This window comes from Megalobrama amblycephala, linkage group LG10 (assembly GCF_018812025.1).
Source record: "Megalobrama amblycephala isolate DHTTF-2021 linkage group LG10, ASM1881202v1, whole genome shotgun sequence".
Lineage (NCBI taxonomy): Eukaryota > Metazoa > Chordata > Actinopteri > Cypriniformes > Xenocyprididae > Megalobrama > Megalobrama amblycephala.
The window spans coordinates 30,552,234-30,579,920 of NC_063053.1; the positions used below are offsets into that span (position 1 = coordinate 30,552,234).

A 27,687-nucleotide genomic window follows, 5' to 3' on the forward strand; every position below is an offset into this window, starting at 1 on the left:
GCGCTAACTTTATCTCGGTGCAGTGTGTGGCAATCACCACAAATTTGTCCTGAAGGAGGAAGAGATGGCTTTCTTCTAAAGCAGTTGGGCTCTACAGACTTGGTTGTAATTATTTTATTGTGGTGCATTCCTTTTGTCAAACATGCTTTTAAGCTTGATGTCAGGTGCATAAATATTCAGCATTTGTTATAGGCGTAATTCGTATCCCAACGTGAAGCCCTCTCAAAATCAACTGACATGCTAAACAGCCCCTTCAAGAGCTTTTTTCTTGTTACAGCCGCTCAGTTTTAATCAAACTCTGCAGTGCTGTGTCATGTGTTAAGCTGAAAATGGGTTTGTACTTTGTGTAAGACAACACTTTAGCTGTAATCATGTGACGGCTTTCAAACCCTGAAATATCTTGGTTCAGAAAATCTGACAATGAACTTCATAAATCTTAGAGGATTTTCTTGTGTATGTGTAAAGAAGACATTGTTCGAAATAGCTCTTTTCCTGATCTTTTATGAAGTGTAATCTTTTTAAAGGGAGGCATTATACCATTTATACAATTTTTGCAGAGTTGCTCGGGTCAACGAAGCAACAGGCTAAAACACCCAGATCTATCTATCTATCTATCTATCTATCTATCTATCTATCTATCTATCTATCTATCTATCTATCTATCTATCTATCTATCTATCTATCTATCTATCTATCTATCTATCTATCTATCTATCTATCTATCTATCTATCTCTGTCTGTCTGTCCTTCATTCTATCTATCTATCTATCTATCTATCTATCTATCTATCTATCTATCTATCTGTCTGTCTGTCTGTCTGTCTGTCTGTCTGTCTGTCTATCTATTGTTCCATCATTCCATATATCGTTCCATCTATCGTTCTGTCTTTTTATTTGATCTATCGTTCCATCTATCGTTCCATCATTCCATTCCTATTTCTTTTGTTCTATATTCCACAAAGCAACAGGCTAAAACACCCAGATCTATCTATCTATCTATCTATCTATCTATCTATCTATCTATCTATCTATCTATCTATCTATCTATCTATCTATCTATCTATCTATCTATCTATCTATCTATCTATCTATCTATCTATCTATCTATCTATCTATCTATCTATCTATCTATCTATCGTTCCATCTATCATTCCATCTATCTGTCTGTCTATCTATCTATCTATCTATCGTTCCATCATTCCATATATCGTTCCATCTATCGTTCTATCTTTTTATTTGATCTATCGTTCCATCTATCGTTCCATCATTCCATTCCTATTTCTTTTGTTCTATATTCCACAAAGCAACAGGCTAAAACACCCAGATCTATCTATCTATCTATCTATCTATCTATCTATCTATCTATCTATCTATCTATCTATCTATCTATCTATCTATCTATCTATCTATCTATCTATCTATCTATCTATCTATCGTTCCATCTATCATTCCATCTATCATTCCATCTATCGTTCCATCATTCCATCTATCGTTCCATCATTCCATCTATTGTTCTATCTTTTTATTTTATCTTTCATTCTATCTATCATTCTATATTTCTATCTATCGTTCTATCTTTCTGTCTTTTTATCTATCGTTCTATTGATCTGTCCTTCTATTGTTCTATCTGTCTATGTATCATTCTACCTATCTAACCTTCTATTGTTCTGTCTATCGTTCTATCTATCTTCTTTCTATCTATTGTTCTGTCGTCTTTGTCTGTCTACTTGTCTGTCTGTCTGTCTGTATATCACTCTGTCTATCCATGGTTATAAGTCTTATGTTGTATATATATATATATATATATATATATATATATATATATATATATATATATATATATATATATATATATAATATACACTACTCTCCAAAAGTTTGGAAACACCCCTGGCAAAGTGTGGTTTTGGACGATATCAGCATAAATCCTTATCATTTTGTGGTACAAATACATTGAAGTAAATTGACATTATCATTGAAGACCAACAATAATAATTTTCATTTTGATTACATAATAATGGCAATATATACATGTCAAAGTCAGACATGCCCCTTTGCCAGCTGTGATGCCTGGTTACTGGTTTAAACTTGGCCCAGGTTTGTAAAAGATTTTTGGGTCAGCCCACCTTAATAGCTTCAACAATTGATTGCCAATTAAGTTTAGAATACAATCAACCAATTAGAACCCAGTTTAGGTCAGATAGCTGCTAATGGTGGATATTTTGAGGAATGGAAAATTTAAGTTTTTTTCTGTGTATAAACTGTTTATGTAATAAAATATGTTTTCATAGTTTGTGTTGTCCCTTATCAGTGCAAAATTATCACAAATTAAAAAGGATTTAGGCCAATATTGTCCAAAACCACAAACTTTTCTAGGGCAATTCCAAACTTTTAGAGGGCAGTGTGTATATATATATATATATATATATATATATATATATATATATATATATATATATATATATATATATATATATATATATATATATATATATAAAATTCACAATAATAATAATACATAAGATGACTTGTTGTAGGGTCAGTATTTATATTTTTATTTATATGCACACACCTGTTTCGGTGTAAATTTTGCACGTTAACTTTTGTGCACACTTAAGAAAGAACACTGCACAGTTATTAGTCAAAGAGACCCAGTGCGAGCATTAATGTGTTTTTTGGCTTGCTCTCTGTTCTTCGTGCATGTTTCAGCATGATCGCTAATGGAAAGTGCAAGTCACTGGTGGTGCCCAACAGCAGCAAACACTGACAGATTGTGCATTTATTGAAGTGGGCAGCTGTGCATGGTGCAAGGTCCTTGAACCTGCTGAGATGAGAGCTCAGGCCAAAGCGTATACAGGAAGGATTCAAATGTCGCCCCGCTCTGCCTGCCATTAATGCTCGGCCCAATTTCTGAGAGGCGCATCATGGTGCCTGTGCCTCGTGGCGGGGATTTTGATGATCGGGACTGGGATGGTAAACCCAGATGGATTGCAGCTGAAGCCCCCATCCAAGACATCCCTGGAGATTAACCTCATAGGTTAAGTAATTAAAGGGAAAATATATATTTGTTCAGATGGCCTGGGGCCAAGTCCTTGGGCAGCATTTCTATTTAATGTAGTGTTCTTTAGAGTGGACAGCCACTACCTTGAGGTTTGGCTGCAAAGTACAAGGTTAAATGGAAAAGCATCCCTAAAAGTCCCTGGATACATCCGGTATCTTGAGCTTAAAGGCTTCCTATCATCCAGCCTGGAGTCTGTTACCAATCCACGTGTTTGTTTGAAATGTCAAGACTGTTTAAAAGCTGAAAGCTTTCCTGAATTTTAACTTGAAGGTTTTTGAACTTTCATACAAGGATACCAGAAATGCTTTTGCGTCTGTAAGATAATCAGATCCAACTGTCAAAGAGTCACTGAGGTGTCCAGCTCGGTGCACATTTAAATCAACATTTCTGGAAAATTAGAGTAGGCGTTCGGTTCTTTGCTCGCTCTCCATCGGCTCTTTTCACGTCCTCTTGAATAAATAAAGGCCAAAGTCAGTCAGGTGTGTCCTTGTGCAGAACTCATCATAGACTTAAAATGAGTATAAAGTATAAAAGTAAAGTCATTCAAATCATACACCATCCCAGAATTAGTTCTGCAGCTAGAGATAAAGCTCTCCTGTTGAAATGATTGAACTGTACTCAAATCAATGTTTTGTCATGGATAGTTTAGCCAAAAAATTCTATCATCATTTATTCAAACTCGTGTCTTTCCAAAGCTGTATGATCCATCCATCCATCCATCCATCCATCCATCCATCCGTTTTGTTGTTCTATCTATTGGTCTCTCTATACATTTATTTGAATTTGAATTGCAATTCAGCATCCTGGCTGCTACCCCAATTCAAATACCCCAATCCTGGAATTGAATAGTAATTGCAAAGGCTTCTTCAGTTGAGTTCTGAATGGGGCAGAATCCTGGTAACCATATTTAGCTCTCTAAAACAGCGCCGAAAAACCATATTCTGCAGTTTTGTACTGCATACTGAATATTTTCTGTCTTCATGCAATACTGATGTATAAATCATCTTGAATTTGCAACACGTGAGTTTCTTTGTTGGTATTCACCCTTTAAAGGCAATATTCAGCAAATGCTCCATAATGCAGCATTTGAAAGCATATTTAAAGGCATGGGTTGAGGAGGGAATAAACTGTGAAATCAATTCAGGAAACTGTTTGGAGTGCCAGTCTTCCGGGTCTGTACCTTATTCTGTAACTTGTTGCATAAAGAGATGATCTTACCTCCCTTTTGTGCTATTTTCACATCAATTCACCATTTGTGACTTGAAATACATCATGACTTCAAGAAATTGATGTCGTTTTCCCTTCTGTAAAGATGGCAGAGGAATCCCATTGAGTCCATGCGCCCCACTGAGGGTACAGTGCTTTCTTTTCAATCAGGTGTCAACTATTCTGAGCTGCAAAGTACATTGATACAGTTCAAATTATGACATTTCAAGTTGCAAAAATATTACTTTGCATGATTCAATGCAAATATGTTTTATCATTGTATTTTCTCTATGCCATGCAATGAAATGGGCTCACAAATTGATTCAGTTGGATTATTTTGGTTCGAAACGCGAACTTATCAATGCCGGAAGTAAATTTTATTATTATTATTATTATTATTATTATTATTATTATTATTGTTTTGTTGTCCTCTTCTCATAATACTCACCAGTACACTTGTCCCATTGTAAGTGCATTACTGAACACACATTTATGGAATATCCTGACAAACTTATTGGGGTTTATGTGTGAATTTCTTTGAATTTCATTTAATTCTACTTAAATTTAAAAATTAGAAGTGCAATTTTACTTCCCATCTTCCACCATAATATAAAATCAATTTAAATTCAGGAAATCAATTGAATCAAAAAACATTTGCAAATTAGTTCTGAATGATGCACAACCATGTTTTATACTTCTTCTTTTCAAAAGCTGGTATCATGTCTTTCTGTGAGTCCATATTGTTTATTAAAGCTATTATTACCCTACTTGCTGAAGGTGTCATCTATGCTCCATTGAAAAAGCAGAACATAGTTTTTTTTGCATTCTGTTTGCACTGGTTTGACAGTAATATGTGCTCTGTCACAGTCTGATCATGTGAAGATCACCGAACACCAGTCTCTTCAGATGCAGCGCTGTATTACCATCAGTATTCTTGCAATACTACTGTCAGAGAATGTTTGGCCCCAAGAGGTCAGTGCTTCTAACACCACAGTACAATTGAAAATTATTGCCTGTGCTGATTTGTAATCCACAGGCCCCACGTAGGCCAAGAGGCTTCGCAGACTGCTAATTTTCAATCTGGTGACAATCAGTTCCAGGTTCACCGCTGAGTAGAGTAGACTGCCTCTTCACATAAACCACCTGTGACATGCGAGCACGTTTGGAGTTTAAGTACGTATTTCCAAATGAATAAAGGAAATTTTTTTTAACAAACCCGCTTGACCTTTTTTAGTGTTCAGTGTTTGGCCACCTGCCCAGATAAAAAACTTCCTGTAATGAGCGTCTATTGGTTTAAGCTATCATAATGTTAATAACTATTGAAAGAATGTTCTGGGTTAACTACAACACAAATTATTCTGACTTGTCCTTCAGATTGTAAAATCAAAGGGAAAATGTGCGTACAGTAATGCACTTACAATGGGACAAGTGTACTGGTGCATAATTTTATTCATAACTTTTACTAAATAGTCCTTTTGAGATGGGACTTTTCTGGTGGATACATTTTTGTTTAACACCATTCTGACATTTTTTTTTTTTTTTTTTTTTTTTTTTGGGGGTGTTTACTTCATGTGAACAATGCAATGAAAAATCTAGTAAACAATGCATAACTATCTGTAAAGCACTGTTTATCTAAAGTAAACTGCATTCACAGGAATCGTGTGGCATTTGCATCTTTGGCGGTAGTACGTAATCAGAATTTAATTTACCCAGAAAGTCCTGTCTCAAAAGGACTATTTGGACAACTCTTCAGCTCACAAAGCAAAAAAAATCTGTTTTTATACTGAATATAACTAATGTTAGGCTTTATTTACATGTGTAATGTTCAAGTGTTTTTGTTATACATTCAAAACATTGTGACATTTGCACATTTTATTACATTACACTACTGTTCAAAAGTATGGCGTTGGTAAGATTTTGTAATATTTTTGAAAGAAGTCTCTTATGCTCACCAAGGCTACATTTTATTTGATACAAAAATACAGTAAAAACAATAATATTGTGAAATAATATTTGAACAAAAAATACAATAAAAACAGCATTATTCTATATTATTACAAGTTAAAAAAGCTGTTTTAAATGTAATTTATTTTTTCAGAATCATTACTCCAGTCTTCAGTGTCACATGATCCTTCAGTAATCATTCTAATATGCTGATTTGTTGCTCAATAAACATTTCTTATTATTATAACAGTTAAAAACATGATGTTTTTGCTTAATATTTTTGTGGAAACTGTAATATTTTGTTACAAATAGAAATCTTTTATAACAATGTTAATGTCTTTACTGCCACTTTTTAATCAGTTTAATGCATCTTTACTGAATAAAATAATTTCTTTAAAAAAAATCTCTCTGAACCCAAACTTTGGAATGATGGTGTATGTTTATTCATGGTACAGGTTTAAATTACTGTACATGTGTTTTCTTTTGTTTTTCTAAACTGATCCTTGAATCTAAAAATTGTCTTTAATACAGCTTACTGTGAGTTATACATTAGTGGTATATTCTTTTAAATTCACCAAATATAGTTGGAGAAACTGAAGACTTAAATCCAGTGTTTAAAGAAAAAAAAAAAAAAAAAGATTACAATGGATTCAAGGCAAAAAAAAAAAAAAAAAAAAAAAAAAAGAGATCCTGACAAGCTTCACACTTAAAGGTTATACTGTCTCACTGTAGACTGTATAGGGAGGTGAGCTTTAACCAGGCATCGAGCTCTGTGTTTTTTCCTGTGACATTAATGTCCCATTGCCATCTGCCCTGTGGTGTGTGGGTCCATGTGGTGCTGACATTTTTACAAGAAATGTAAAGGTAGAACATGCCATCACATGTGCAAAATGCTGTAGTGATACTGAGAGTTCCACAAACTGATACTGATCAGTTTGTGGAAAGGAGTTCAGTTAGGAGGTCTAAAGTTGTAGAAGCTCATAAATCATGTACAGTAAGGTCTGAAGAGACTGAAATCATACAGAAGAGAAGTCAGTCAGTTGAGTTAGTAGCAAAACCTTTTACAGTACTTGAGTATTGTTGTCTTTTACTGCATATGATAATTCATACTCAGAAAGTAGAACTGAAATGACATTCATTAAGATGATTAGTTAAAACATTTCAAATACACCTGCAGAATATTTTTTCTAGTCATGTATTTCGCCATTGAGGATTTCTTAAAAATAGTGTGTAAAAAATCTTGTCTCGTCTCGTGAACTCAATCTTGAGTCTCGTCTCGTCTCGTCTCGTCTCGTGAGATACCTGTCTCGTCACACCCCTACGAATAACTAATGCACCTTAAAGGAATAGTTGACCGAAAAAATGAAAAGTTTGTCATCATTTACTCAGACTGAAATCAGTAAAAGATTAAAATTAGTTGGAAGGTATGGAAAATAGCAGATTGAACATGCCTAGTCTAGCATAGCCAGACTTTTAGACTGACGGCAGATGGTCTGGACTCCATAGCAGCTTTCCCTGGCCAAGGACCGCCCAGAGGCCACATGACTGACACGTAAAGCAACCAATCGCAGTTTGATTTGTTCATGTTTAGAGGAGTGAAAATGTAAAGTCAACGTCCTTACAATATCAGTGTAAAACTGTTGTATGTCTTTTAAATAGCCTATGCCGCGAACTTTACATACTTCACCTACCTTTGAAAATCCAGTGTTCAGTTGAGCGTGATAAGCACTTATTGTCTTAGTTGTAAACACGATTTCTTTGTTCTTCCATGAGGGGGTTTGGCAAAACGACAGAATGTAGAATTCAACCAATCAGATAATGACTTAGAAACTCCTAAAGTGCTTCCAATTTTGTGTGCCTTATGCATCAGATATTCAGCCAACGGTCCACGTTCTGCCCAACTTTTCATTTTTGTTCAACAGAAGAACAGAAATCGGATGGGTTTGGAATTATATAATACTGTTTCTTTACGATCATGTGATATTCAAAGCTTTATTTTAGCAAACGTATGTTGTCAGCGGCTATTGAATTGTTTTTCAGAGTTGTAAAGGAGAGAGCAAATTAAATAAACTGACTCTCCCCAGAAGACACACTTGCACATTTAGTTTTCAAATAGCATGTTATTTTAGCTTGAAGGAATGTGTAACAACTCAAAACCCTCTTAAACTAATAATCATCAAAATAACTATACCCAGGAGATGAGTCTGAAGTCTCAAGTGTGTTTTTACGAGTCCAAACTGGGTATCTAGCAGTGGATTCATCTACCTTTCCGTCTCCACACCTGAGGGAGAATTGCCAGAGTGCTATAAAAGGAGCCTGAACTTAGTGGAGGACCGAGGTTGGTCATTTAATTATTTAGCTCCCTCTTCTCTTTGTCAGGGGGATTAATATGCTAAACTTTTCTCCCCAGTCAGGTGCTTTCCCATTAGATCTGGTTAGATTGAAATGGATGATCTGCAGCAATGCAGTGCGGCCTATTCCCTCGCCGTGTTAATATTCATGTTGTTATGATTAATATTACCCACTGGTTGGGTGCCTTGAGCTCACAGACTGGGGACAGAGAGCAACAATGTGTGCCACTAGCATTGGATGGTTCTGATTCAGTGTATGTAGGCAAACAGTCCATTGTTATTATAGCCAAAACGATAACAAATCGACATTTTGTCTTATGTCAATGTCCAAAATGGGGTCATGACATGGATTTTTTTCATTATTTTAATCTGTTAATTGAGGTTCACTTATAATGTTAATAACATTTTTTTTTCTTTTCATTTTTTTTAAAAAATTCATCCGTTTTTAATGGGTGACTCCTTTTAACTCTTTCCCCGCCAGCGTTTTTAAAAAAAAAGTTGCCAGCCACCGCCATAGTTTTTGATCATTTTCACAAAAATGTCATTGCCCCCAGAATATTTTAACTAAAACTACAAACCTAACTAAACTAAAATAACTAAAAACCTGTTTTATTCTAGCTTCATGCACTTGAACATGGATACGTTTCATAAAAAAAGCAACATTTTGGGCAAAAAGTGGATAAATTTGTGTTTTTGTCAAAGACTACACCCAGATCAGATTAAGAATGATGATCAAAACACAGATGAAGTTGATCCTATAGCTTGTCCTGGGTCAAATTTCATTCAGTAACATTAGGCAGTTTTGATTTATATGCTTAATGTTGATTATATGCTTAATGTTAAATGTTTTGAAAACATTATCTAAATACAATTTACAGACAAAGTGCTGCATCATCACAAAAGTTCAGGGGCGGTTTCTTCATTAGGGCAATAGGGCGATGCACCACCAAAGTTAGAGAGGGACGGATTTTTCAATCACATTTAACCACAGAGTTACGCTAGCTGTCACTGGTAGGCTGTTTGTTCTGCCTCTGGATATAGTCCAATCAGCGTCGAGTCACGCTCTGTGGAGTACCGCCTCTTTTTGGGCATTTCAGTCTGGCGGAGATTTGCCCCGACTGCTCCCATAGACTTCCATTCAAAGAAGTTTTTTTTCAAACTGCAGGCACTGCAATGCAATCTCTATGGGTTCCGGGAGGGCTCGCACTTACGTGCTTTCGTCATCATACGTAACCTTAACTTGTGCAGCAATTGGTGGAAACAAACATACCTCTATTAATTTTTTTTTTTTTAAGCTGAAGTGACATTTAATAATTTCCTCAGTGCATAATTTACATTTGACAGACATATTCTCCATCTGTAAAAGTTAGAAAGTCGAGAAAATATTTCCATTTTGCAGTCAGGCGTGGACGAGCCTTCACAAGCACAAACTTCCGTGAACGAGCGCCCCCACGTTATATTGCACACTATAAACACAATCAAAGCTTAAAAAAAACACGAAAAACGGGACCTTTAAATAAATTTTTTTTTTTAATTAAATACAGATTTTTTTTTTTGATCTCAGCCCTATGGCATGCTTTAAAGGTCCTGTTTTTCGTGGTTTTTTGAAGCTTTGATTGTGTTTATAGTGTGCAATATAACGTGTTCATGTTTCGCGTGTGAAAAAACACAGTATTTTTCACATAATTTACGTATCTGTATACCGCTGTTTCCACTGTCATAAAAACGGGCTGATGACTTCCTTGTTCTATGAAGTCCCTCCTTCAGAAATACGTAACGAGTTCTGATTGTGCCAGCGGTTCCTGTGTTGTGATTCGACAGCAGCTTAGCGAACCTTGCCCAGAAAGGTCACGCCTCTTACCATAACATGGAGATGCATGCGCTCAGTGTTATTGTAAAAATAGTTTTACATGTGGATTATAATTTTCGGGAACCGAGTTAAACATAAATTGTAACCAGTGATCTCTAAGTACAGCGTCCCTGGGAAGGCCAAACAAAGGTGATTGGACTACGGGATGAAAATAACAGCGTTTCGACGACATGGTGACAAACACACTCTACAAACGCAACTCTTGCTCTTCTCCGTGGGAGCGCAACAAGACCACGCCCCCTTTTTTGTGTATTCCTGTGGGCGGAGGTTAGTCAAAAAACTGTTTTAGTGACGTCATTAAAGAAGGAAGTAGAGGGATATAGTCCAAACTGGCCGTTCGATGTAGGCGACTTCTGTTAAATAAAATATCTCGCTTGGCATTGAACTTTGAGCTTTAAAATTTTACAGATTTTATTTATACTCTAACAACAACATTACACACTAACTAAAGTTTGAAACATGGGATCACGAAGAACGGGACCTTTAAATACTGAATTTTTCATGTTTTAGATAGATACATTATTATATCACTTGTTAAATGGTTATTTAACAATTAGCCTATTCATTCCTGCATTTCTAAATTGTTTTTTTTTTTTTTTTTTTTTGCGCCACCCCCCCAAATATTTTTTGCACCAGCCACCACTGCAAAAGTTTATCATGTGTTTTGAAGTCAATTTAAACTTGCAAATGATTTTAAACCATTCAAGTGCAAAAAGACGTGAAAGAGAACTCAATTCAGTACTCCTGCGTTGTTTACTTGCGCTTGGACGGAAAAATACACGCAACAAATGTGTGTCAAAATGCCCATATATCCTCATAAACACAGTCAGATTTGTCAATTTTGGTGTGTTTTTTATTACAATATAATGTTACATGGGTCAAAACAGCAACAACAACAAAAATTTTATTTATTTATTTTTTTTTTTTTTCAGCTGTGCATTAATTAGCATGATGACAGTGTTAGACAGTTTGTATATTGAAACCTTCTCAGAGAAGTTGCCTGTGGTTGGACAAAAGCATTTACACTTCAACATGAAATATGAAGTGTAATTCAAGATGAATGTTTCATGCAGCCTTTTTAAAACAATAGAATGAACCAAAGCAGTCGTTATCCCACCAGGGGCTGTAATTGCTGTCATTGAAACGTTGACATTTCACTTTCACATTTACTGGCCCTCGTTTTCCACAGCATGTTGTGTATTTAACCAGTATACTCTTGGTACTTCAGTGCACTACAGGAAGTGCGTTATTAACGAAGATGCGCAATCTGGTTTGTGAGGAGGGACAATTTGGATTTCTTTTCTTTTTGCCTGCTTCATTTCTTTTAATTAAAACTCTTTGGGATTATTGAGAGGGATTTAATGTGTTAAAAGAAATCTATGCTGTGAGTAACCTATATACCGACGCGGCCACTGTGGTCGTGATTGTCTGATTACGTTCTTTTTTTTTTTGGCTTCACGTTTTGAATCATGCTAATGAATCACATTATCACCTCAAGAAAGCGTTCAGCCAAGCGTGTCTCGTTCGGGAGTTATTTCGGGTTTACTGGGCCTGTCTTCAGAGACATCCATTAGCTGTAGATAACCCCCCCTCCAGCCTAAAATAGCTTTGTAGCCCCTGTATAAGTGTCTGCTCCTCACCTTCCCATGAATTTATAATGCCTAGTGGTGTTATCGTACTGCATATTAGAGCTATTTCCTTTGCTGAGAGTCTGCCACACAAACACAATATGGAGGCATTTACCATCGATGCAGAGGGGAAAGTGGAAGAATGAAGAGAACTGCATATTCACTGTGTTTTCTAGTTATGACCTTATGTAGCATGTAGATATACAATCAAAAACTTCCTGAGCATGTAGATATACAATCAAAAACTTCTGAGGATTTTTGGGGCCCTGGAGAAGTTTTGACATGCACTGACATTTGTGCTTTTTTCAGTTGTTCATAAACATATTAATGACAAAAGTGTAATTACACTGTATTCAGCACAAACTAGCCTACCATAATATGTGAGGAACATGTATTTACATGTTTGTGTTTTTGAAGGAATAACATTTATGCGTGGTTATTGAAAAAACAAAAAACTTAAGTCACTGAAATAAAGCCAAAAAAAAAAAAAAAAAATTAAATCTGTGTTCACAAGACTCCTGGGTATTGGATGTTGTAGACTAGACTTTTTGCTTCAAAATTATGTTAAAATGATCCTGCCTACTTGTTCATATAAAACAATATATTGATTTAGTTTTTGTAAGAACTTGCAGCCAGAGGGCGCTCTGTGCACCTTTAGTCCACAAATTAATCTAGAGAGCAGGTCATGTGACATTCCAGAAACTAACAGGCTTCCAGAGATCACTTTAACATCCAGATAAATAAAGCCAAAAAAACTGTAAATTATTTTAAAGCCTTAAATCTATTCTGTGAATAATTTGTAATGTCTATACTTGTTTATACATGTGGCATTTTTGCTACTTTCTCTTCTTTTTTTTTTTTTCAGTTTTTTTCATAACATTTAACTTGATGTATATATAATGTGAAATATGTTATTGCCCTTGTATGTTTATTGTTCAAAAATTGCAAAGATTGCAAAAAAAAAAAAAAAAATACAATACATGTATTGCATCAGAATTTGCATCTGAATAGTGCTGGCTCTGTGGGCGTGGCCGCATTAGCGGATAATGAGCTGAATCACGGGCGTCTGACATGTCTCTTTTCATACAGATTACATAAGCACAGAATTTTTGTTTTCGATTTGACTTACATGATTTAAAACCTGACATTTCAATGTTTCTTTAGACATAAGTCATTTTTTTGTGATCAGTATTCACTGTGTTACAGTTCATTTTCTGAGAACTATCAGATTGGACTTCCTTCAGAGGGAGACGACGGATCACGCATCATGTTAGTTTTCTTTATTTTACAAAAAGCACAACATTTTGTTTTTACTCTGATGCCGCGTCCCAATTCGCCTACTTATACTACGTCCTAAAAGTATGTACTGTTTTTGTACAGAAAAAGTACATACTTTTGAGTGTGTAGCAGAAGAGTATGCAAGCTTTGGGACATACTACCTCGTCATATTTGCGTCTTTAACGGACGTTCTGTCGCTTAGTTACGCAACCTGTAATTGTTTAAACTACCCTGTCAATCATGTTATCACAGTTAAAAATCCTCCACATTCAATTTCATGTCCTACCATTTCAGAGAGAAATGTAGTCGCACATTTATCTGCCAGTCGGGTCTTTCATGCAGAGAACTCTGCTCATCTTTGCATAATGATGCACTTAAAGGGATAGTTCACCCAAAAATGAAAATTTGATGTTTATCTGCTTACCCCCAGCGCATCCAAGATGTAGGTGTCTTTGTTTCTTCAGTAGAACACAAATGATGATTTTTAATTGCAACCGTTGCCGTCTGTCAGTGGTATAATGCAAGTCAGCGGGGACTATAAGAGTAAATAAAACACGACAGACAAATCCAAATTAAACCCTGTGGCTCGTGACAACACATTGATGTCCTTAGACACGAAACGATCGGTTTGTGCGAGACACCGAACAGTATTTATATCGTTTTTTTACCTCTAATACACCACTATGTCCAACTGCATTCATCACTCGATTCGTGAGGTCTGATCACGCTCTGACAATGGCAGTGATGTCTCGCGCATATACTTCAATGAGCGCCAGACATCACTGCCGTTGTCAGAGCGCGATCAGACCAAACGAATCGAGTGATGAATGCCTGATGAATTGAGCTGAAGAAAGTGCTTCCATCCACATCCATCCATCATAAATATGTGCTCCACATGGCTCCGGGGGGTTAATAAATGCCTTCTGAAGTGAAATGATGCGTTTGTGTAAAAAAATACCCATATTTAAACAAGTTATGAAGTCAAATCTTGAGCTTCTGCCAGACCGCCTTCCGTATTCAACGCACAAAGAAAGTGTAAAACTCTTGCTGTTCACAAAGCTTGCGCTACGTCCTACGCCTTCCCTATTCAACTTATGTAAAATTGTAACTGACACGACACCAGTTTACACTTTCGTCGTAACTTGAATATGGAAGGCGGTCTGGCTGAAGCTCGATATTTGACTTCATAACTTGTTTATATATGGATATTTATTACTCAAGTGCATCGTTTCGCTTCAGAAGGCCTTTATTAACCCCCAGGAGCTGTGTGGAGCACATAAATATGATGGATGGATGTGAATGGAAGCACTTTCTTTAGCTCATACTAGTGACCCCCTTTCACTGCCAATATAAAGCTCGGATGCGTCAGGATATTGTTTTCATCAGAAAGAAGAGAGTCATATACACCTAGGATGGCTTGAGGGGAGTAAACCTTAGGCTAATTTTCATTTGAAAGTGAATTAATCCTTTTAAGTCTTGTCATTTTAAACTTGCAAGTGAATTAAAACCATTCAAGTGCAAGAGAACTCAATTCAGTACTCGTGCGCTGATTTCTGTCAAACTATCTCGCAAGGATAAGCATGTTAAAATATGATGCATTTTAAAATATACACAATAGGAAATGAAGAGAACTACGTATTCACTGTGTTTTTCAGTTATGATTTTATGTTGCATGTAGATATACAATCAAAATCGTCCTCTCCACTCCAAAAAAAACATTTATTGCTACTATCAAACTAAAGTAGAAAAACTTAAGTAGAAAAGTATATATCAGTAAAAATACTGATCAAACTGATTATCTAAGGTGCAGCTTGTCAATAACACACCTTGACAAGCTGCACGGTTTGATGTGTCACTTATGTCTATAGCCTAAAATTACATGAATGATTATTCAAAACCCAGATCCTAAGTATGAGCTATAGAAACAGGGATGCTTTCCTTAGCAAACACACTAATTAACCAAACCAGACACTCTTGACAGACACAATAAAAATTTTTATTGTATTTCTAATTGCAGCAAATGGATTCCGGGTGCGTTGGATTGGCTAGAGTTTGATGAGCATGGGCTTTGCCTTGAAAACATAAACTGTGATAGTTTGAACTCACTGAAAGCTTTACAAAAATATTCAAAACCATGAGAAATGCTTTAATCACACGAAACTGTGCAGGAACCAAATTGAGCGATGTTCGAATGGTACAAGGTAAATTGTAGCAAGAGTGTGTGAGAGTGCAGTTTATCTGTATGAGCAGCTTTGATCCACTGAACTCACAGATATGAGCTGTATGACTGAATCCCTCACAGTAATCCAGAAAAAGTGCAGCAATCAAAAAATTAAGTTTCGAAAAGCACATGAACAGCTGGCAAAATCAGCCGCAGGGCTCATGAAACAATAACGATAAGCGTTTTCATCCCATTATGTTTTTATTTTGAAATGTTGTGGCTGCTCTGTTTTTCTCCTTGCCTGCTGTTAAAAAACATTTGTGTTTTGCCTGACAGAAATGCACTCCTCTGTCCTTTTCGCACATATATCTTTTGAAATAGAAGCGTTTATCAAGTGAACACACATGTACACATTTGACTGATGTGTGCAGAGCATGTTTACATGTTCGCGGAAATGAGCTTTTTGTCCTACTTGACCGTGGACAGAATGATGGATCATTTTTTTGCACTCGCGGAAGGTCATTGCAAGCTGTTCTGATGTGATGCCAGTATGGGATACAGTCTGTGTGATTACAGACCTGTTTCTATATGGAGAAAGATGTCCAGGGTGTTGTGTGATATGGTTATGTCTTGTGTACTCCAGATTTTTTTTCTCGTGTATTCTTAATCCACTCCGTTCATGTATACAAACATATCTCCAGGGCTTTGTGATGGCACATTTTCTGAACTAAAGAAGAATTGTGTTATACATATCGCCTATATCAACTGAGTAACCTACATGAGAAGTGAAGATGACAATTTACAGGGTCACAAAACTGTGTGATCTGCTACAGGACTGAAATAGGCCAAGCTGACGTTTTTAATTCATTGCATGACAGGGAAAGAGAGGAATCAACAAAATCACTTTTGCTGCCTGTCACAGTCTGTTACATAAACTCTTGCAATATCAGTGATCTTTGCTCCTTTAACTTGATTATTTCAGCTTGTCTGTGCTTTGGGGCTTAGGACTCATCATGTGGGAGTTTTATTGGTTTCTAGGAATCTTTACGTGTAATGACACTGATTTCACTCTTTATTTGTGGTCATACCCCATATTCCATATATTTATTATTTTTATTTTCTTTTTGTTTATTTTTTACATGTCATGTACCAATGTGTACTATACAAAATAATTTGCTTTTGATCATGTTGGTTTCTTAATGGATGTATTAATTTGTTTAAAAAAAACAACAATGGAAAAAAAAAGTTGTCTTTTATAAGTAAGTTTTAAAAAATATTTTTTCATAGTAAAAACTCTAACTTAGTATTTTTTTTCTAAATTAAAATATTCATATTTTTATAATATAATTTTACATATAATATTATTTTTTAATAAAATGTTTAATTAAATGTTTCATATACAGTGTACAGCATAAATGAGTACACCCCCTCTGAAACTTCTGAAAGTCAGCAATTACTCAATTACTTAGAAGACATGTTAGGGTTCTTTAGAGATATAATGTTCCAGCAAGTCTGCTTAATCAATTACCAAAGAAGAATGTCAAAATTATTCAGGAAAATAAGTTTTTCTTATCAAGGTGATAAAATGTTGTGTAGCAAAAATGAGTACACCCTCTTAAAAGTTACTAAATAAAAATTTTCTGGTGTAAGTTTAAGGCAATGTTTGATCAACAGGTAAGTATGTTGGACCAAAACATTTAAAGAGAAGTAATTTCTTGACAATTAAAAGTGTTATATAGCCCACTGAATCATTCACAGACTTAATGCTGACAACAATGGAAGCACTTGGGAGAGAACTGTCAGGAGAATTATTTTTAGCACAAAAGAGGACAATGGTACAAGAGGATTACCAAATCATTGTTTTAAGTGTGAAAATATAACTAAAGTAACACAGAAATTCAAAAACAATGGACTTCTGACAAGGCCTCTGAAATAATCAGGCCTTCATTTTAAGCTTTCATTTAGTGATGAGGGATTTTTTTGCTAGACAAAGAGCAGGAGACATACCAAGCGAGTGTCTCAGCGCCAGCAAAAGCTATGAAAAGAGTGACTGTTTATCTCACAGAGTAAGATGCAGCCTGCAGAAATGACATGCATGGTTGTTGTTCTCACTGGAACTACCTACTGTAGCCAAAGCACAATGAAGTCAGTTCCAAAGCCCATATTTACAAAGTAAAGATTCTGGGAATCAATACTCTGGTCTCATGAGACCAAATCAATCATTTTGGATCTAACAGCATCCAAAATGTTATGGTGTTGCTAGAGGAGGAGTACAGTGAGAAGTGCCTGGTTCCCACAGTAAAGTTCAGTGGTAGTAAAGCTCTTATATAGGGATGTGTGAGTGCTGAAGGTGTGAGGGAGTTGTGCTTTATCAATGCAGTCATGAATTCCCACACCTCTGTGTAATTTAATACACAAACTTGAAACAGATGTTACCCTTTCCTCATTCCCTGCATTGTTGGGCATTTTTTCAACATGACAATGAGGATATGCATTCTCCCAAGGTGAAAAACCTTCTGTGGACATGTATTGCACTCAGTCTTAACACTCTTGAGCACCTGTGGGAGATTCTGTAGAGACTTGTTGGAGCTCATCATCCAGGAGTTAAACAGGACAGATGTGACAATTTTCCATGAACTTGTATACTCCGTGCCTAGAAGGGTCAGAGTAGTATATTCAAAATTATGGAGGACATACTAAGTGCTAGAATATTATACATTTGCTGAATTAAATCTAGGGTGTACTCATTTCTGCTATCCTTAATTTAAACAAAATTGGCTAATTTACTTATTTTATGGCTATTAATGACATATTTCTCAGTTTTTATTTTGTATATGTTTTAATACATTTTATTTTTGCCATCTTTCCATAAATTGTATTAGTGATCATAAAGAAAATACATCTTTTGTATTTGTTCAGAGTGGGTGTACTCATTTATGCTGTGCACTGTATATGAACTTTTCCAAATTGTAATAAAATTATAATAAAATATTATAATAAAATATTAGGAATTTTAGCCTAATCATAAATCTTTTTTGACTTTGATTTGTAATTTTCATTTATTTATTTATTTATTTTTAACAATCTTGTGCACCCTTGAAATTTATTCAGAAATAATAAAAAAAAGGTCATCAAGTGTGTAAATTGCATTTTTAATGATTTTTTTTTTTTTATTATTTATTTATTTATTTATTTTTTTTAATCTAGATACAATGAAATGAGTGCCATGCCATTGATCCTGTGACATCAAAATACATGTTCTGTATTTAATGTGAACCCTGGTTGTTGAGTGTGCTCAAGGTGTGTAACTGCCCATCTTTTCTCTTTCACAGCTCTGTATTCCATCATTCTGTTCTGCGTCTTCCTCTGGATCCCCTTTGTGTACTTCTACTACGAAGAGAAAGATGAAGACAACGTCAACAAGTGCTTGGTAAACCTGACACTCCTTCCTGTCTATTTAGTACACTCATACACTCTGAAACGAAGCACTTTTTCAGCCTTTCAGGGATAATTCACACACAAAATGAAAAACTAGGTGGGAAAAGAGCTATGCTAAGCTATTTGTAGTCAATAAATAGTGTGTACTATACTAGTATGTAAAGCAAGGCTTGCTGTCTGCGCTTAGAAAAGTTAGCATTAATCAAATCAACAGAAATGCCCTTGAGGTATTGCTAAGTGATATTTGCCTGATTACAGTTATGGCAGTCCATTTATAATAACACAGTGAGTTTACCCTGACTCCATCTGCAAGAGGTTTGACTGCAGTGAGGTGATAAAATGACAAAAAACATATACTTCTCCCTATAATCCTGCTCACTTCAAATATCAACATTTTTTTCTCTAAGGACGTCACAGTGATGTGCAGCATTACATGCTCAGGGGCTTCTTCAATCTTCTAGAAGATATTTAGAGCTCTTTTCAAACTTTCCACTCCTTCTTCTCCTTTGAAGCAGTCAGAAGTGGCTGCGTCCCAAAAACTATTGAGCATCCTACATAGGCAGCCTTTTCAAAGCATCACAGGTGCTGTCTGGAAAAGGAGGCAAGATGATTATGGGGAACTTAAGGGGGGAAAAAATCAAAGAAAGCAAGAGAAGCAAGAGAAATTATTATATTATATTATATTATATTATATTATATTATATTATATTATATTATTGATTGTATACTTTTTAAATTTATAATTAAAAAGTAGCAATAAAATACTTCAGTCTAATTAAACATGCACTATTTTTGCCAAATATTTGTGTGCTCAATAAAACTTTGTAGGAATTTTACAATGTTAATTACATTTGATTATGATATTGGCATTGTTAGCTTAACAATAAGCTAACGCCAATCTCCATTATTAGTTGAGTCTGAAGCTGCACAAGTTGCTGCCTATGTAGAGTGTTCTGAATTTGTCACTTTTAAGGTTCCTTTTCAGTTGGGACACTGCATTAGCTCACTAGATTTTGGAACAGAGCCACAATGTCTCCATCAGAGAATGAACTAAGGACACTGTGTTCCTGACTGTTAAGTGCCGCAAATATGTAATTATACTCCAGGCCAAAGCTCTTCTCTACATGAAGCGTAATTTATCATGGATTGATGACTTGATGAATACAGTTTGATAAGCGTGTTTTTATTCTCTCATTACAGCAAGTGAAAAATGCACTGAAGTATACAATAGGATTTGTGATTGTGTGTTCAGCGCTGCTTTTGATTGGGTAAGTGCGCTTTTGTGAAATTATAGTATTCTGTGTCTCTGTGTGTGTGTGTGTGTGTGTGTGGAGAGGTCGATGTGAGCTTTATTATATAATTCAGACATAATCTTCAACCTCCATCTGTTATACAGAATGTTGTGGGAATGTGAAGTATTTTGTTGGACAAAACTCCTATAATGACCAGTATTTGTTACGGTCCATGTAGCTATTATTAGTTTAATATAGCAAGCACAGTGGGCACATCAATGCTGATAATATGACATTTCTGTGATTTCTGGGTCATTTAGAATACAAAGGGCTCCAGTCAGATCATGAATGATTATCAATCAACTTTGATTGACACGAAAAAAAAATAACTCATATATACGCAGTTCATAAGAGCTCAAATTCTACTGCAGGACATCAAATGTACATTGAAGTCAACATGAATTTAAAATGGAGCCTATTTACTTTCTTAATGCAGAATCCTGTGTATGATTCCTCAGTGTGGGTTATTACAAAATTTATTACACGGCTCTGTGGAATACCTGATTCTGATTGGTCAATCGCGCCATCCAGCATGTTATGTTATCCCCCGATAACAACCGGTAAAAACTGATAACATAGGCTCATCCTGGTAACTGTCACTGAAGTTGGGGCTTTACACTTGCTAGGACCTTTTTTTCCTTGTGGACGTTTTGCGTTTGGTGAGCTAATGAAATATAGTAGTTATTTAATTATGTCATCCGGTATCACAGACTCGCTCTCTCGTTTCATATAAACGCAGCTGCTGCCATTTTGTGATGATTGTTTTGTACACTAATGGATTATAAGTTAAAGGATTAGTTCACTTTTAAATACACTTTTCCTGATAAATTTACTCACCCCCATGTCATCCAAGATTTTCATGTCTTTCTTTCGTCAGTCGAAAAGAAATTAAAGTTTTTGATGAAAACATTCCAGGATTTTTCTCCATATAGTGCATTTCAATGGCTACCAACAGATTGAAGGTCCAAACTGCAGTTTCAGTGCAGCTTCAAGGGCTTTAAACGATACCAGATGAGTAATAAGGGTCTTATCTAGCGAAACGATCGGTCATTTTCGAAAAAAATACAACCGTTTATGCTTTATAAACAAAATATCGCCTTGAACGTACTTTCCGCTTCCGCATTCTTCATAACGCTTACGCTGAATGTCCTACGCCTTCCCTATTCTACTTACGGAACGAATGTGGCGCCAGTTTATGAAGAATGCGGAAGCAGAAAGTACGTTCAAGGCGATATTTTGTTTATAAAGCATAAACGGTTGTATTTTTGTCGAAAATGACCGATCGTTTCGCTAGATAAGACCCTTATTACTCATCTGGTATCGTTTAAAGCCCTTGAAGCTGGACTGAAACTAAAGTTTGGACCTTCAATCTGTTGGTAGCCATTGAAATCCACTATAAGGAGAATAATCCTGGAATGTTTTCATCAAAAACCTTAATTTCTTTTCGACTGACGAAAGAAAGACATGAACATCTTGGATGACATGGGGGTGAGTAAATTTATCAGGAAAAGTGTATTTAAAAGTGGACTAATCCTTTAACAAACAAGTAAGATTTTAAGATACCTCAGATCATGTCTTATCCCCATTATTATTTAAATGCTGTGTAAAAAGTGGTATGACAGTACCGTATCTCTTAAACGTCCATCTAGTTTGAACTTGCCGCTTGCTAGCAACTGCTTTCTTTGTGAAAGCTTTGCGTTTAAAGACCTAATAAAATATTTCAACTCAAGTCAATATTTTTTGTCTAATTATTTTTTTATTATGGCAAGTAGCCATGTAATAAGTGAGTGATAACCATTCGCTTCGCATCAGGGTCCTGATCATCACTCTATCAGGGTTTATTCTGCGATAACAACCGGCTGGATGTATATCGCTTACTTGGTCTTTGTAACCTTTGTCGTCTTTGTCGTCTTTTCATTCTCCACTTCTGATACTTCTGACATTACAAATCCCCTTATTTTCAGCCCCCCTTTAACTATTCCATTCTGCTACACTATTGTTTAAAAGTTTTTTTTGTTTTTGTTTTTTTTAAGTACTACTTTTTTCATAAAGTATGCATTAAATTGATAAAGTGACAGTAATGATACTACAAAAAATTTCTATTTCAAATAAATTCTGCTTTTTGAAGTTTCTATTTAGCACAAAATATAAGAATAAACTCAAAAGGCAAAATCTAATTATCTAGCATCTTTAAACCTGAAGATTGAAAAGACCTTGGACATTTTTTTGTCACGCCATGTAACAATTTCTTGTCCAATGGTTAACTGAACTAAAACCCACCGTGCAGTCTAAATGTGTACAGATACATGGTGTAGCTTTGTCCCATTTAACCTCGAGTTTATACTTTTTGTTCTCAGCAGTGCTCGTGCAGCATAAACATAATGGATTTTCTTTGCCGCTGCAAGAATAACACGTCTGCTCACCAGGTCATATAATTTAATGTGCTCTCAACCATTAAATAGTGTTCCTGTGGGGCAGGATACCTTCATCACACCTTCATGTCGTATAGGCCCAGTGGGATGGGTTACTTTGATCGTAGAATGGGAAGAGGGACATGCCGTGGACCAAATTTAAAAGTGGGGATGGCACTTCGGACAGAAGCAATTTGGTGTTCATTTTACCTTTTGAACCAGTGCAGTGTTTTACCAGGAGTATTGTGTCTCAGGGATCCTGATGGGGAGGACATGATGGCTTTTTCCATCGTCTTTTTTCTCAGGGTGAGACGCAAAGTTCCTGTGTTTGTGATTGTTCATTTGGAGAGTGACTTCTTTTTGTTTGGCTGTTTTGATTGGTCTGCGCTAAGGATGAGACTTCCCCACCCTCTGCAGTCCAATTCACTCTCTCACACCGGTGGAGATGTCTCGAGAGCTCTAAGTGCACTCTATCAATGCCGTACTTGGTCTAAACTCTAGACACATGGGCCCTGTCCCAAATGGACGTCTTCATGTGGACCTGCAGTCACGTGGCCGCCTTTGGTGCGTGTCTGTGAAGTCCATTAGACCGTAGAGTGTCCTATTTGTCATTTTATGTTTCAAAAAGGTGCTCATAACACATTACTTTTCATAAAAAGTAACTAAGTAATGCAATTTGTTACTTTTTTAGGGAGTAAGGCAATATTGTAATGCATTACTTTTAAAAGTAACTTTCCCCAACACTGGTCATGTCATTCCATGGAATGTTTTTAATGAATCCTCAGAGGTTTCTGTTCCTCTATTGAAAGTTCATGCAACCAAAATTTTGAAGATCTTAAAAGGTCATAAGGTGTCCCAAAAGTAATCCTTATGAATCGAAATGCAATCACTTTATATGATGAGCAGATTTCTGTATGTGCTTTGATCATAAAAAGTCAAATAATAAAGTCAAATAACCCCCTAAATTGAATCTGTTCATATAAAGGGATCATATCTCTTCACAAGACTTGATTGATTGATTGATTGATATGGATTATTTTTAAGACTCCTTTATGATCTTTTTGGATCTTCAAAGGTTTGATTGCATGGACTTCAGGGACATAAACAAGGTTTCATTACAAGTATTGTAATTTGTGTTGCGAAGATGAATGGAAGACTCGCGGGTTTAGACTTTGGAGCGACATGAGAGTGAGTAAATGACTGAATTTTCACTTTTTGGTGAAATTAAATATACTGTGAGTGCTCCTGACATAGTATTTTGGACAATAATTAATGATGACAAACAACAGGGAAAGAGAGAGAGGTCATATATGTGTCAAGTCTTTGAGCTTGTGAACCTTTGCATAAACCCTCACAAAGTCCTTGGTCAATTTATGAAACTGCATCCTGCTGTACGTACAGTTTACAACATAATTTACTGACACCCCTAAAAAATGACATTTTTATGCATGACGCAGCTTTTCTGAAGTGACACGTCAATTGAACTCACTCAGATAATGCCAGTGATGCTGAATGATTTGGCTGCATTTAAAATGAAAGTGACCCTATATTTGCAGCCATTTGCATCTTTTGTGATTTGATTGGCATTGTGATTGGATGTTAACAGTAGGTATTATGTGTATTCTTTAGGGCTGCATGATTGTTGTGTCATATATTTTGATTGCATTTTGAACTGCAATACGGTAAACATTTAACATCTTATATTGCTGCTTGAATATCCAGACAAACATTGAAATAGCATGAATAGACACAATGAATGGGAATGAAAATATAATATAAATGTATTGTTATTAGAAAATAATATGTTATAATGTAAATGTAATTATAGTGTGCACATGCTGTTTTATTATTATTATTTCTAATAAAATGTATTACAAATACCTATATAATAATAATAATAATAATTAACACCATGTGCACACTTTATATACACCGATCAAGCATAACATTATGACCACCTACTTAATATTGTGTTGGTCCTCCTTTTGCTGCTAAAACAGCCCTGACCAGTCGAGACATGGACTCCACTAGACCCCTGAAGGTGTGCTGTGGTATCTGGCACAAAGATGTTAGCAGCAGATCCTTTAAGTCCTGTAAGTTGTGAGGTGGGGCCTCCATGGATCGGACTTGTTTGTTCAGCACATCCCACAGATGCTCGATTGGATTGAGATCTGGGGAATTTGGAGGCCAAGTCAACACCACAAACTCGTTGTTATGCTCCTCAAACCATTCCTGAACCATTTTTGCTTTGTGGCAGGGCACATTATCCTGCTGAAAGAGGCCACAGCCACCAGGGAATACCGTTTCCATGAAAGGGTGTACATGGTCTGCAACAATGCTTAGATAAGTGATACGTGTCAAAGTAACATCCACATGGATGGCAGGACCCAAGGTTTCCCAGCAGAACATTGCCCAAAGCATCACACTGTCTCCGCCGGCTTGCCTTCTTCCCATAGTGCATCCCGGTGCCATGTGTTCCCCAGGTAAGCGACGCACACGCACCCGGCCATCCATGTGATGTAAAAGAAAACGTGATTCATCAGACCAGGCCACCTTCTTCCATTGCTCCATGGTCCAGTTCTGATGCTCACTGTTGGCGCTTTCGATGGTGGACAGGGGTCAGCATGGGCACTCTGACTGGTCTGCTGCTATGCAGCCCCATACGCAATAAACTGCGATGCACTGTGTATTCTGACACCTTTCTATCAGAACCAGCATTAACTTCTTGAGCAATTTGAGCTACAGTAACTCGTCTGTTGGATCGGACCACATGGGCCAGCCTTCACTCCCCACATGCATCAGTGAGCCTTGGCCGCCCATGACCCTGTCGCCGGTTCACCACTGTTCCTTCCTTGGACCACTTTTGATAGATACTGAACGCTGCAGACCAGGAACACCCCACAAGAGCTGCAGTTTTGGAGATGCTCTGACCCAGTCGTCTAGCCATCAAATTTGCTCAAATCCTTACACTTGCCTATTTTTCCTGCTTCTAACACATCAACTTTGAGGACAAAATGTTCACTTGCTGCCTAATATATCCCACCCGCTAACAGGTGCCGTGATGTAGAGATAATCAGTGTTATTCACGTCACCTGTCAGTGGTCATAATGTTATGCTGAATCGGTGTGTGTGTGTGTGTATTTATTATTATTATTTTATTCAGAAGTGCCAGGCAGTCATTTTTTGCCCCTTTGATTTGCAGATTTGTAAATTAACATGGTGTATCCGCACCAATATTTATTTAAAATAAGCAGTGATTAGGCAAAAAAGTCATATATTAGGTATAATTGATTGGCATATAAATTATAGTTGATACAAAATAAAACAGAAACTTATGGTTAAAAAACATGGGATTTTTTTTGTTTGTTTTTTTTGTTTTTTTTCCCCCCAGAGCAACTGTAGCCTGATGTACTTGCTTATGCAATCTCATATATAAGTGATATTCTCCTCACTGGAGATGACTCGCTTTCTTAGTGTTGCAGGTATTTGCTCAGAATGTGAGCATGCTGTGTTCTCAGTTGCTTTTAAAGCTTGTGGCGATACATCACATGAGCTGAGTACATGGATCTCTACTTGATATTTCACAGTAAGCACACTCGTGTCATCAGCCAGTTATAAATATATATATATATATATATATATATACGTATATAAGATAACAATTTACCTTTTGGGTAAAGGTACACTAAGTAACCACTTACATGTACTGTATTTAATTTTTTATTTTTTATTTTTTATTTTTTTGACTCTACTAAAGCGTGAAAATGCCATAATATGTTTGCAGAGATTTAGGAAGCATGCTAAGTTTATATACAATGCAACAGCCAGTTATTCTTCTTTAAAAATGTGCCTTCACTGTCGGAGTGTCTTTTTTTGTTTTTGTTTTGGTCTGTGCAATCCTGCCCACTGCCATTTTACCCAATATTATTTCGACACCCCTGGTTGCAAGTTGGCGAAAAACACAACAATGAAAGCCAGCAAAAGAAATGGGTTAGAGATCACAAATTCTACCTGAACTGAGCCTAAAACCATTGCAAACGTATATATCAGCTGGTGAATTTACGGTGTAGGACTTGTCAGTTTCAGGACTGTTCTCAATCTGGCAACCTGCATGAGCGTAGAGTCTGAGGAGGAGTTGGCAGGCAAAAAAAAAAAAAAAAAACCCTCTCCACTATCTTGAATTTGGAATGCAGTACCCAGTTCAACAACTAGTTGTCAATATCATATAATGCACATTTAAAGCTTTATAATACATTTTCACACTACGCATTCTTAATGCTTTGTTTTCGTGATAAATTGTGTATTTTATTGATAATTTGAAATTAAACTTTCATTGGATGTGCCCCCATAACTTAAAAGCTAACCCATAAAAACAGACGTTTTAGAAAAATATATTTGAAATCATATATTCATGTCTTCATATTTGCTTTATTAAATTGCATATTACTCAATTCTATTTGATTTGATTGTTTGATTGTACATTTGATTGAAGAGTCTGTGTTTGCTTTATGACCAAATTAAGTTGCAGTGTGTATGTGGCCACTGTATCAAACACATTTTTATGTTATTCGTATTCAATTTGTATAATTTTTAAAGATCTATCTAATTTTTATTTTTTTTATTTTTTATTTTTGATCAAATAAATCAGCCCAAAACTTTTGAACAGTAGTGTATAAATGATGACATTATGATTAAGAAGTATGTACCTCTTTTTCAGAACGTTTGTTCCTTTGGAATCTCCGCCCAACCAGAACTCCACTCAGTGGGAGAAGGTGCAGTATCTGTTCGAGGAGCTGGGCAGTAGCCGTAAGTACCGTAAAGGCCTCTTTAAATGAAATTGCAGCTCAGTTTTACTGACACTTGCAAAGAAAACAGCAAAAAGGGCTTTATTGAAGCCTTCCAGGGCCACAACACCAAACCGACAGGTGCTTTTTAGAGAGCGACGGATGCTGCCGAGCCATGAGCAGAGGTGATGTGTGGTTTTGGCAGCATTGACATTTAGCCTCGTCAATGTCAACAGACCTCATTGTGCTACCTAAATTTGCTGT

General features: G+C 36.1%; 1 protein-coding gene across 1 annotated transcript in view; it reads left to right on the top strand.

Moving 5' to 3' along the window:
* The window catches only part of lmbrd1 (LMBR1 domain containing 1), a 116,916-nt gene that overhangs the window by 21,512 nt on the left and 67,717 nt on the right, over window positions 1-27,687 (top strand). The window contains 3 exon segments of the mRNA XM_048205750.1: window positions 18,831-18,928; window positions 20,137-20,204; window positions 27,357-27,445. Of these exon segments, the coding sequence (XP_048061707.1) occupies window positions 18,831-18,928; window positions 20,137-20,204; window positions 27,357-27,445 (255 nt within the window).